This window comes from Dermacentor andersoni, chromosome 2 (assembly GCF_023375885.2).
Source record: "Dermacentor andersoni chromosome 2, qqDerAnde1_hic_scaffold, whole genome shotgun sequence".
Classification (NCBI taxonomy): domain Eukaryota; kingdom Metazoa; phylum Arthropoda; class Arachnida; order Ixodida; family Ixodidae; genus Dermacentor; species Dermacentor andersoni.
The window spans coordinates 230,023,981-230,037,575 of record NC_092815.1 but is presented as its reverse complement, the minus strand read 5'-3'; the positions used below and the strand labels follow the sequence as shown (position 1 = coordinate 230,037,575).

General features: G+C 46.7%; 1 protein-coding gene across 2 annotated transcripts in view; it reads left to right on the top strand.

Moving 5' to 3' along the window:
* The window catches only part of LOC126539960 (proteasome adapter and scaffold protein ECM29), a 467,228-nt gene that overhangs the window by 407,219 nt on the left and 46,414 nt on the right, over positions 1 to 13,595 (top strand). For both annotated transcript variants that reach the window (XM_050186788.2, XM_050186787.2), the window contains exon 38: positions 9,909 to 10,120. In XM_050186788.2, the coding sequence (XP_050042745.1) occupies positions 9,909 to 10,120 (212 nt within the window). The remainder of the gene's footprint in view (positions 1 to 9,908; positions 10,121 to 13,595) is intronic.

The following is a 13,595-nucleotide window of genomic DNA, read 5'->3' as shown; positions in this document are numbered from 1 at the left end:
ATGCAGAGCATACCCGCACATTTGGCGCTACGAACATGGATGGAATTTGTGAAATTAATTTCTGAAATTAATTTGCGACATGAAAAATTGTGCATTAATATTAGACTAAAAGAATACAAACATTCACTTAACAACCCTACTGCTTCACATCTAGCGTCACACTATTTCAATTGCGGTTGTAAACCTTTATTTGAAGACACAAAAATTCTTTCAAGACACAAATGCCAAACCATACGGGAAATAATCGAGGCATTCCACATTAAAAGATTAGGAGAGACTTGCGTTAGCCATGCATCTTTGTCTCTGTTAGAAGGCGAATTTCAGTATCTTCACAACACCTGTGTTAATCTAAAGTAGTGTCTTTTTGTTGTTTCCTTTTTTGACTTCCCTACCTCCTGATATGTTTAACTGATGTCTTTATACCTTGTCATGTTCTTATGCTGCGGTTTTTTGCAGTCACCTATATATATGTTCTTTGTTTCAATAAAAATTTAGTTGAGAGTTAGCGCTCGCCCTGTCTGCTTCTAGTATGTGTCCGTGTCCCTTCGTGCTACAACCCAAGATCATGTTAACGAGAAGCACTTGCGTGTATTTGGGCAGGTGAGCGATGGCACACGTACCGTTGGGGTTGCCATTTCACAATTCGAACAGACCACCAGGCACTGGTGTCCTTGCTGTCATCACAAGGACACGGAAGGCGCCCACTCCGAATCGCACGCTGGAGTGCACGACTGCTTTGCTATAATTTCACTGTTGAATACCGCAAGGGGTCCACAAACACTGTAGCAGATGCACTTTCTAGGCTGCCAGCACCTGCCTCGGAGGCAGAGATTGCTAAGGAGGAAGAAATTGTCTCTTTCATTGAGCCAGCCTGCTTGACAAAGGAGAAGTTCAGGCAGGCCGCCCTCGACGACGGTTGCCTGGAAACCATCAAGTCATTCGTGCTGAGTTCCTGGCCGCCAAAGAAGTCCATACCAGAAGAGGTGAAACCATTCTACCCCATTCGGAAAGAACTTTCTGTTGTCGCTAACTTGCTACTGCGTGGAGAGCGCCTCGTTATTCCGTCCTCCCTCACGGCTCAGATCATCAGCATCGCGCACGAGACGCATCCAGGTATCACACGCACAAAGGCGCGACTGCGTGAGCGGTTCTGGTGGCCACGAATGGATAAGCAAGTGGAAACGGCAGTAAAAAACTGCCACATCTGCATGAAGGCAGATAAGTCTGCCAAAACATCACCAGCACCATTGCAACCTGTTGAATGGCCTGAGCGACCGTGGCATAAGCTGGGCCTAGACATTGTTGGTCCTTTGGAGCATGCAGCTCACAACAGCAGATTTGCTGTAACGCTTGTTGCCTACCGTCCTAAATGGCCAGAGGTATATTATTGCAGCGAAGTGTCCACAAGCACCGTGAAAGACTTCTTAACAAATGTTTTTGCCCGTGAAGGCTACCCAGAAGATATCGTTTGTGACAATGGACCTCAGATCACTTCACGTGAGTCCATCACTTTCCTGCAAAACAGAGGCATCAGTCTTTCACATTCTTCGGTATACTACCCCCAAGCCAATGGGCAAATAGAATGTTTTAATCACACATTGAAAAACTTCATTCAAGTCTCACTCCTCGAAAGATGACCACTCCGGCAAGCTGTCACAGAATACCTTGCCATTTACCGCTGTACTCCGCACACCACCACCGGGGTCGCCCCAGCAGTTCTGCTGCATGGTAAAATGCCCCGAACTAGGCTGGATGTCGTGGGTTTCTCAGCACCAGCATTTGCGGAAGACCCAGCCAAGGAGTTGGCACAACTTCGTCAAAGGGTTCGGCGTCAACAGCAGAGCAGCAAGCACTACACGGACAAAAAGAGAGCTGCCAAGAAGACGAAGATAGCCGTAGACGACTTCGTCCATATTAAAAACCATCCGTTCGTTTCAAGGGAGACTGCGCTTTTTCTTCACCAACTAAGGTGATCGAGAGGAGGGGACCAGCCTCTTTCCGACTTGGAGAAGGCCGTACTTGGAATGCCTCCAAGCTTTCCAGGGTTCCGGAGAGGGGCAGCTGGGAACCAGGCCAGCCTGCCACGCCGCAGGTGCAGTCTCCTGTTGTGCTGCAGCCTGCCACGCCGCAGCCGCGGTCTCCTGATGCGCTGCAACGTGCCGCGCTGTAGCCGCGGCCTCCCGATGTACTGCAGCCTGCCGTGCTACAGCCGCCTTCTCCCAGGACGCAGGCGCAGTCTCCTGGCATACTGCAGCAGCAGTCTATGAGCATGTCACCCTCATCAACAGTGCGACATCCAAAGCGGCCTTCCCGAGAGCGCCGGCCACCGACCTGGCTCCAAGACTATCAGACCAACTAGTTCGCGGTCTGACGTTGTATACATACTCTGTAAATATGTGTAAATAAGTACAGTGTGCATGCCTTGGGGTTTCCTTACGAATAATTACTAACAACTAATCACTAAAAATAAGGGGGGGGGGAATATGTCGGATTCAGTTTCGTTATTCATTTGAGTTCTTTATTCCCCAGGAGGTGCTTCTGTTCTTCGATATATATATATATATATATATATATATATATATATATATATATATATATATATATATATATATACACACACACACATATATGGTTGTATGTGTTCAATAAACATATTTTTACATCGGGACAGCTGGAGTCTTGACTTGCACCTTCAAAAATACCACACTGGTGCATTCTTTAAAATTCACGACCTAAGCCCACCCTAGAGTTTGGTATATCAATATTTGAAGAAAGACTACCAGCCTAGATTTGCCTTTGTGTAGACTACTGCAGGCTGAATGAGGTTAAGAAGAAGGATGCGTACGAGTGTGACAAAAAGAAAACGGCTTTCACTTCTTGTCACCGGGTGCTCTTTCAATTTAAGAGAATGTCTTATGGTTTGGTTGGAGCTCCCGCTACTTATCAGGGATTGATGGACGGAGTGCTATGAGACAGGAAGTGGCAACATGCTCTCGCATATCTAGATGACATAGGGGTTTATTTGAAAACATTCTAGGAGCACTTGCGCCACTTGAGAGACATCCTAGACAGGCTGAGGTCCACAGGTATCTCGCTGAACCCGAACAAAGCTCAGATAGCTGCGAGCAGAATAGCGCTATTGGGATTCATGCTGGACAACAGCCGCATACTGCTGAGTGAGGATAAGCTCGAGGTTATACTGGAGTACCCGTCGCCAAAAGTTATCGGCGAACTGAGGTGCTTCCTGGGATGGGTGAACTTTTATCGCCTATTCATCTCAAGCTGCGTGGCAGTGCAAGCGCCTTTGACAACGAGTGGTGGACTTGGGGTCAAGAGCAGGCGGTGGCACTGGGTGGCCTCCTGACACGGCCGAGTTGACTCTGCCCAACTTGAATAGGGAGTTTCCAAATCAAACAGATGCAAGCGATCTGGGTTTACATGCATCTTGCTTCAGGGGCACGGGGGCACTCTCCGACCAGTTGCGTTCGCTAACCATTCATTGACGCCGGCAAAAAGGAGCTACTCTGTGACAGAGAAGGAGTGCCTCGCGATAGTTTTCGCCCTGCAAAAGTTCGACTATTACGTGGATGGATTGGCATTCAAGATTGAGACTGACTACATGGCTCTCACTTGGTGGAGGTGCTTGAGCGAGCCAATTGGCCACCTGGCGCATTGGGCACTGCTTATGCAGCATTACAACTTCATCGTATGCTACCTCAACGCTTTCATGACTCGTGCATCGCTGGGCACGCGAGCGGCCCCAAGACTTATGTTAGGTTGTGTCACCTCACTACCTGGTCAAGCATGAAACGAGACGTGATTCGCTATGCCCACTCGTGTCATGTGTGCCAAAGCATGAAGCCTCGAGGCGGATGACTGCCTGGCTTCTTGCAGCCTATTGACAGCTAGACTCCCTGGCAAATTGCGCCGTGTGACGTCATGGGTCCATATCCCACCACACCGAGCAGGAATGAATTCTTGCTGGTAGTCACGGAAAACTTAAGTAAATGGGTAGAACATTGCCCCTTGCGAAAGCTGAAGGCACGAGTGATCATGGATAAGTTGATGGAGGCTTTCACCAGGTTTCGCTTCCTGGAGCAGTTGGTAACGGACAATGCATCCTACTTCACTGCGAAGGTTTTCGTTGACTAGTCCGCTGCACTTGGCATTAAGCACAAGGAAATGACAACCTACTATGCTCAGTCGAACCGCACTGAACAAGTCAATGGCAATATTAAGCTCATGCTTGTCGCGCTCTCTGAAAGGCATTAGGGCTGGGATACCTACATTCCAGAGATCGGGTTTGCATTGCGATCGACAGTGAGCTGCTCGACTGGGTATGCACCTTGTTCTCACAAACTGGGAAGAGAGCTGCCGAATCCAATGCATAGGGTTCTCGCGGATTACAGTGGAATGCCAGTCGTGCCGGCAGCACGAGCTGATTGCGCGATGCCCCTACGTGCCAAGATGACAAAAGCTTTACACAAAGCACGCCATAATCTTCGCACTGCTAGGGCACAACGGAAGGCGAAGTACAACTACTCGCATCGGAACATCCACTACAAAGTGGGCGTTCTGGTGCTTCGACGCCAGCACGTTCTCAGTGATTCTAGCAAACAGTTCGCTGCCTCACTCGCACCGAAGTGGACCAGGCCATATCAAGTGTGAGGGAAGGTTTCCTCGCTTGTTTAGTGGCTTGAGAACATGAAAGGAAAACCAATCGGTGGGCCAGTACACGTATGCGACCTGAAACATTACATGCCGTGTGATTAGCTGTGGGATGAAGATCAGACCCTCCCTCAACTGCGGTCAGTGAGAGAGAGCAGCCAGGACCAAACAGCGAGCCCGTAGCCGTGCTACAATTTGCGTAGCAGGTGGAAGTGATCCGACTGTTTAGTTGCGTAGTCCGATGACTGCGAGGAACATTCGTAAGTCCTGGTCACACGGCATACTGCGTGAGCACACAGCCACATCGTGCTGGCACCTTGATAGTTCCTGCCAGAAGCAAATGACTAGCAACAGCAGAGCGCTGAGTATGGACAACGAGTCGTCGTTCCAGTCTTCAAGCAATCACTCAAGCCCACGACAGGAATGTGGCGCTAATGTTTCAACGCGTTTGCAGGCGGTGTGTGCATTGACCAAAGACTTGTGAAGACCAGTGCAGTGATTATCCTGTGCTGGAAATCGTTGATGATGCTGGCAACTATTCCCTTTGTGATGGGCGTTGACAGTGTTCCCGGATCCGGCCAGTCATGCTGCTCATCACAATGTCGTTACAGGCAGTGGACAAATCGAATTTCCAGAAGCAGGAAACAAGAGACGGCCATGCGAACTGCCTGCAGTACTCACGGGCACTACTGATACACCAGCGGCATTGACGGCGCTACGCTAGCCTTGGAGCCACATGAACCACTAGCCGGCACCCAGCACGCGACCTCCCGGCTTGCACAGCCGACACCTGGGGCACGGCATGGAGAGCCACCTTCAAGTGCGCACTACGATCCCACCTCGCAAGCCCGAGCAGTGTCACTGACAAGGCATCTTCGTATCGGCATCAAGTATCTGCCAGCTGAGGGCTACAGCACCACCAGCCCGACGCTCAAGCCGGCATCTGCAATGCTTCTTTGGTCGCCAACCTTGGCGGGAACTTAGGCAAATGGGTGCCTGAACCCTGCGGGTGTACCTAGGTGCCAGCATCAACATACAGGGGTCTTCTTACGGGGAAGAGGCATGGGGAGCACATGCGCCCGTCTTCCTCTGCGTCGTCGCAGTCAGACATGGTGGACACGTCAAGAGCCAGCGTAGACTAGGGAGAGCCGTACTACGCCCTCTTCAGCTGCGTCTCCCTTGCTCTCGCGACCCCCCCATCCCCCACCTCGTGGGAAGGTATATGATGGGCGAGAAGGACATTCCCCTCACGAAGTTAGAAAGGTATAAAACAGCGCCGAGATCCTCTCTCTCTGGCGCCCAACCTCAATCTAACCTGCCGGACTGGATTACCTGCTGCGACCCATGAGTGACCTTGTTTGCCTGACTATGCCAGGCAACGAGGCAATGCTATTTATTACGTATTGCACAGAGGACTTCCTTCTGCCAGAGTCATTTATTGCTTGTAGCAATAAACATTGTTAGAGTTGACGCCGCTGGTTGCCTTATTTGTTTGAATTCGACGTAGCTGTGATGACACACTGCGGGTTGGGGAGTACCACGGAATGACTGTGTGTGGCTAGATCTGGAGCTCACCTTCAGCCCTAGCCACACGCAGGGCATAACCCCACACCTTGGAGCGAGCAAGGCTTTTAATTTTAAGAAGAGAATGAAATAAGTGGCAGCCAGATCTGGTGTCTCTCAAACTCAATAAAAGTAAACCCCTATTGTGATATATATTGTAGCAGTAATGAAGAACGCCACAAGTGAACGAAGAGGAAGAGAATGGCAAGCATAACAATAGAATATAGTGGGACACGGCAAAGGACCTTCGGAATAGTTCACACTGATGATGCACCCACATGTGCTATGAAAATGAAGAGCACCCACATGATGATGATGATGAATGTGAAAAAGAAGCCATATTGTTTCCAGCAAGAAATGCTTGTATGGAGTGCTCTGGAACTGGGTGCATTGTCATGGTGCAACATTTAGCTCTTCATACATCTCAGTTCTGGCCATTTTTGCCGAGCGTCCTCCCTCAGATGCCCCAAGACTTGGGAGTGGAACTTGCTGTTCAGAGTCTGGCCATTTGGGACAAATTCTTGTTGCACAATACTGCGATTCCCGAAAAACACAGTGAGTGTGCACTTCATCCAGCTGTGGACTTGCCTAACCTTTTTACCTTTGAACAGCGGAGCTGTTTAAAGTTGGGCCTTCGCCATCCATTGTCTGTTGTCAGGCAGAGGGGTAGGTTCCAGAGCTCCTGTCCCACTATATTCTATTGTTGTGCTTGCCATTCTCTTCCTCTTCGTTCACTTGTGGCGTTCTTCATTACCGCTACAATATATATCACAATAAGGGCTTACTTTTATTGAGTTTGAGAGACACAGAAAAGGACCTTCGGAATAGTTCACACTGATGATGCACCCACATGTGCTATGAAGATGAAGATGAAGAGCACACACATGATGATGATAATATATAGATGATGAAGAAATGCACAATGATGCCAGAGCTCGCATGAGAGCAGCAGCGCTGACGTGGGAATCCTGAGCTTCGAGAGCAAGAAGCACAAGCAAAGCACCAGCGGAGGGAAGCCGTCGCCACCGAGGATCGAGAACTGGAAGTGCAAGCCAAGCGGGCCGGTGGAGGTAAGCCAACCTCCACTTTCAAGAGAAGGCAAAGCAAGCGAGGTGCCAGCAGAGGCAAGCTAACCCCTAACTTCGAGGGTAGGGAGGCCGAGAAGAGATGTCGACACAGATTCCTCCCATGGAGGGTGCCGACGAGCGGTTCAATAGATAACTCTTCGAACGTGAATGCAACCACAGCTACAAGGTGTGTGATAAACTGTGGTTTGATCACAACCTCACGCAATTGAAGAGTGTGCGCAATCCTGTACTGAAGCTCGAATCTAGCAAAACGACGACGAGACAAAAGATTTTCATGAAAATCATTCTAAACACGAGTTCAAACTTGAGAAAAGGACCACCAGCTTTGCTGTTCTGGCGGTTTCGTCTGCGTGGAACTGTCTTTACTTTTTTTCTTCCGTCTTGGAGACATTGGGCTTTTCTACTGTAATGGCTATTGCTTTGTCTCAGGGTCGTACCTTTACACATAAGGGAGGAACGCAACAATTGATACGGTAGGTCTGCCGAGAGGTTCGAATTTTTTTTTTTCATTGTTTTTAGAATCATCTTTATCACTCTTTTCTAGCGCATCATCGAAATCGGAAAGCAAATCTGGCTTCAGTTGGTGCCACCGCACTGCTGATCGCTTGACTTTCTGTTGATTCACCACCGCCTTATTGATATCGTCACATGCAGGAGAGGTTGGAGCTTGAGAGCCACAATGCTGTATTTGTCCACGCAGAATTAAATGCAAAAGGTGAGCATGAAAAGAGAAAGCTAACATCATGCTTTATTACTGCAGTCATGTGGCGCATAGGGAGCGTTCCTTTTGGCTTAGTGCTCATACCTGAATAATTTACAAGCTTGTATTGTGCACATTTCAGTAGCAGATAGCTGTGCACTTAGCATGTTCCAAGGCTGACACTTCCAAGATATGCCTTTTTTCTTTTCAGCTTTTATGTTTTTACAGTGAAGCTGTTTATGGCTAGGATTTTGTGCATTTTCGTTCTGCGTGTGCAAAAACCGTGGGCTGATCCCGGAGATAGTGCAATACTGGGCCAACCCACAGCGGTGGTGAAATAGGCTTCAAGCCCTCTGCCAACTTCGAATATTCTGTTGTATACGAATATTCAAATCAAATTGAATATATTGCTGGCTGTTCGGGAGCAAACCCGGTTCTTAGCATTTTTTTTCTACCTAACATAAGAATATTGGGGCGATTTTATGCTGAATTTTAAGATAATTTGATGCTGCTGGCGAAATTGCACATGTAAAGCACACTTAGCCACTAGACATGTGAACTTCGCGAGAAAACCAGCCATTCAGTAGCAAGAAGCACGGGTTTGCAAACAGCAAAGGTGAACTTATTCCTTTTCTTTTTCCTTGCCCCCAATTCTGAGCTCATTGCTTGACAGCAAGTGCAATGAATGATGACTGGAACAGAGTCAAATGCCTCTGAGTTTGCGGGCATTTGATGCGGTACAATAAGGCACAGGCTGGAAGGTACAGCTAGTGGGAATTACTAAGTTTTCCAAGTTAGCATGAGGCGAATGCGCAATGCTTTAGTTCTATGGTTTACTAGATTAGCTGTTTAACACAGACAATGCAATTGCAATGTTTCAACATAACAAATTACCCCAACTTGTTAACAAATGTATGTGCATATTATTATTTTTTTAATATTCGATTTAATATTTAAAGCTAAGTATTCGTATTCAGTCCGTATTCAAAAATTTCTATATTTGCAAATCCCTAAACATCAGGACATGATTTGCCCAAGATAAGGGAATGAGTTTACCTTTCTTTGAGGTGGCGAAGCTACTTTGTATAGTGCAATCTGAAGGTATGCCATCTGTGGTGCTTGCTTTCTGTTCATGCTTCCTTTCAGGACTCGAATTTATTTTTATTTTTTCTGTTCTGTGACTGCTTAAAGAACTGCACAAAAAGCACATTCCAGGAGAATAAAGTGGGGTTGTCTTCCAAGCCTCGGTGCTGGTTGTATGTTTCTCGACAGCCGGTGGTTGTTCTGCTGCTGAATAATTAAGGGTGCAGAGGTAAACAATTTTCAAACTGTCATTGGGTGCGGAAGACTAAGGAAGGTGTGGAGTACAGAACAAGCCACGAAAGTGAACGCCGTCGATCTTGCTAACATGGCATGACTGACATGCGTGTGCGAGATCATTACAGCGTATGTGATTGCCATATGCTGGTAAAGTTCCATAGCATTTGAAAGCAGTCAGCAACCTGCATTATACTGATAAAAATAAAGGCAATGATTGCACAAAAATGTAATGAAAATTTGCCCTCACTGGCAAAAGACTACTACTACAGTCCCGGCATGTTTTAGGTGCTCTAAGGCCTTCTTGAAATGATTCTGACAAACAGAAGATTGGGCAACATTTTCGTATTCTGGCTAGCATCACAATGACGTTCTGGCACTTGGCCCCCGGTACAAAATTCAAGAAGTGGAATGTTGAACTTCATTTTCTCTCCTAATAATCTACCTGTTGCAGTGAAGCTAAATAACATAGATTTTTGCAAAACTGCCATATCTATCTAAACTGACTTACTGTTTCCCTTTAATTCATCGCGCATGCATACCAGCCATTAACATTGTTCTGTTTTATGCAGGAGCTGAATCTGGTGTGCGCCTCTACCTGAACGAGTTGTTAGCACTGGTCAACCAGGCCCTGGGCTGTGCTGTCTGGTCCCTGCGACGCCAGGGTGCAGCTGTGACCTGCTCCGTGGCCCGCACCCTCGGAGCTGCGCTCGAGTGGTGCCAAGCCGAGACTGTGATCCGATCTCTGCTGGCTGCACTGCCGGGACGCACCTGGCAGGGAAAGGTTGGGGGACTTCCCACAATTGAGAAAAGGGCAGGAAACCTGGCTTTTGAGGCATTACTAGTACATTAGGTCAGGGACCAGGTACAAAATTCTTAGTGAACTAGCAGGAGCACTTCAGCACATTAGCAACAGGAGACTCGCACATTCTTTTGCCAGCAACTGTGGTAACACCGACCCCATATGCCATTGCAGCAGAGGGCGACAAAAATACTGCTACAATTCTTGAGGACAAGACCAGCACAAACAGCGTATAGCCTTACAGTCTGACTGCAATGAAATCTCACTTTGACTACTTTGGTTATAAATAAGTAGTATGTATCACTGAAGCAATCTTGGCAAAGCATTAGGGCTGGTAGTAATGGTGTAGTTGTGTTATTTGCAAACCTTTAAACAGCACCTAGGCAGACGACGCTTGCACTTGGTGGTTAGTGGCTAAGGCGTAAATACCAGCATTGGGGTGGCACCTGATCTCCGGTGTCATGCCAAGGAGATGTGTCACACTTGGCGAGCGGCAATGGTTTAATTTTTTTTTTTTTTCAATGTCGGTATCAAACGCAGCTTTTGTTGCAAGGTTTTTGTGACGCGTCCATCATTTTAAACATCAAATTTTGCACATAGGTTCCTTTGTCGTACATTATCTTAAGTGGACTTTTTACGCTATCCCCAAAATTATGTTGCTGTTGGCCTTCAAATGGTGTTCATTGTCTTGCATGTGACCCTGTGCTGTCATTGTGTGCCTGTGCTCTACCTGCCCTGTATGTTTGCCTTCCTTCCTGCCCTCATTGTAGGGTAGCAAACCAAACTTTTTCTGGCTAACCTCGCTGCTTTTTTTTATTTCATCTTTCTTTGAACAACTGCAAGGCGTTAGCATTGGTGCCTCCCTGTTGTTCTACAAGAGGACAGCCATTGAACGATAGACAACTTTAACGATTGTCTGTTGATTTCTCCTCCTGTCTATTACTCACACTGTTTGGTGTTTTGATTCTTTATCAGCAATATGTGGTGGTTTTCTTTTCAATGCTGAATTTTGAATCTGTTTTCTACATTATTTAGCGTCCTGATTCTGTCCCACTTTGTCACTTAGCTGCAGAAGGTAGACGCTCTCGTTTGCTAGGGGATAAGGCACATTTAGGTTTGTCCACACAAACTTGTTCATCTCAACCAGCAAGGAGCCAACAATGATCAACTCGATGTTAAGGACGGGCAAGGTTAGGCTAAGAGGATATAGCTGTCATGGCACATCTAAAGGCTGAGGAAGGAGTGGTTACATTAATTAGGGCTCCTTATGGTAATTGCAAACAAGTGGCAGATGATTTACCTTTTGGTTCCAGTATCTCCTGGGAATCAAGATTAGTATTAGTGTAACAGGCTTAACAGGGGGGCACTGAACATGAGGGCACAAATAATCAAATAAAAATTAAGACATCAGAGCAGGTTGTTACATTCCCATTGTTTCAATTTTTATGTCTGTGTGCTGATTCTAAAGAAATGATTCAGCAGCTAAAGAAACTGAACTGGCTGTTAACACATTCTGTTCAGATATAGACAACACAAATGGGGATTTTTGTTTCTAAAGTGCAGCCAAAGTTTAATTATTGAACTTTGTGTACATGGTCGAAATCAAATGAAAACCAATGCTCTGGACTAGTAAAAAAAGAGTGAAAATGACTGGCTTTTATGATAATGCAGCACAGTATGAAAAACACTTGATTATGTTTGGTAAAAGAACGCTAGAGCACCACTGTACCAGTGCTGTGGTGTGTTGGCCGTTGTGCTAGTTGCAGGAGCATTTAATAGGAGGAATAGGCGAAGCTCCTAATTGAACGGAAGATGAATGTTTGAAAAACAAATACTAAATATTTTCTAAGTTCGAAGTAAAGTGGAAAACAAAGGTGATATAGAGTCTCTCGCAAAAAAAATTGGGGGATAAAGGAAAGAGGTGGCTTATTTACACTATTTGTGACATGTACTGCATTTCCGATGTATAACTCGCACCTTTACATAAGTCGCGCCCCCCTCAAAACGGCAGTTTTTCCAAAAAGAAAAAAAAAAAGCATATATAAGTAGCACCGGTATATACCGTATTTACTCGCATAATGATCGCACTTTTTTGTCAGAAAAATTGACGCAAAATCAGGGGTGCGATCATTACGTGGGTTAAATTTCCTGCGAAAAGAACAAAACAATTTTTTCGTCCCGCGTTTGCTGTGGGACACAAAAAAAAAATGGCGGCCGGCGGAGCAAGCCAAACGCGCCGAACGCGATTTTTTTTTCTTCTTGTGAGTACATTGCGTGCATTGAAACAGTTTCTTATTAATAATATTGTTAATATCGGCAAGTTTGCGGCAATAACGTACCTATGTCCACTTTGAGGGGACAGAAACAGATGGCCGCGCTTAGCTGCCAGTGACATAGAAACACACGGCCGGCATGCTGCGGAAACTGCGGCAATGTCTTCACTACTATCCTAATACGGCACGTTTCCGCTAAGGGTGGGTAATTATGTTAGCTGTGTTACAAGCTTCGGTGTATGTATAGGGTACACTTTTAACGTATCAGTGTAAACGTGGATACTATCGTTGCCGCTCGCGATTTGTTGTGTGCCCACGAGTGCAGATGAGACGAATCGAAAGGCGCCTTTTTTGTTGTTGTTGACCACAACCATTATAAAGCCTACACATAATAAAGGCAAATTTGGTTGCAGCTTTCTTTTAGTCATGGCAGTGCGGAAAGTGATGAAAGTAATGAAATGAGGCATCTACTTAAGAATTTTTGGTACGTGCAGACTGCTTGGTTTGTCTTGAGTCGTTCGCGTAGCATTCGACAGATGGTAAACGCGATCAATATTAGCTAGACTTGGCACACGGCATATCGCTGCGGCAAGTTCGGGGTGCGATCATTACACGGGAAATTAAAAAAATCGAATTTTGACGACAAAATTCAGGGGTGCGATCATTACGCGAGTGCGATCATTATGCGAGTAAATACGGTAAGACGCACCTGTTCATTTGGTAAGCGATTAAAAAAAAATACAGTGATGTTTCACTTCATGAATGCAGGTCACGCGCAAGCAATGATATGGACACTCCAGGTGCATTTCACCTGTCGTGGTCACGCAATGTACCATATAAAGTCCAAGGGCGATAACATCGTCCCCACATGCCGTATATGCTGTATGTGCAAGTGAAAGTGTGCGATGGTGAGCCGAATCGCGCTCAAGGGCGGAGAGCAGGAAGCACGGGAGGGGGGAGGGGAGGCGGCTTGTGCTCTGGTAGCAACTGTGTAGTTTGCGCAGCAGCGTGCGTCGTATCTTGAAAACGATCGTCAGATGCAACGACTTCAGAGTCGGTCGACTCACGGCCTGCCGCCACTTGCGTTGCTGCTTCATCCTCGCAGTGTGCTCCGCAACTCGGATCACAAAAAGAACCCAGTACCTCCATAGTGCACACACAACCCGTAGCAACTGTCATAGGAA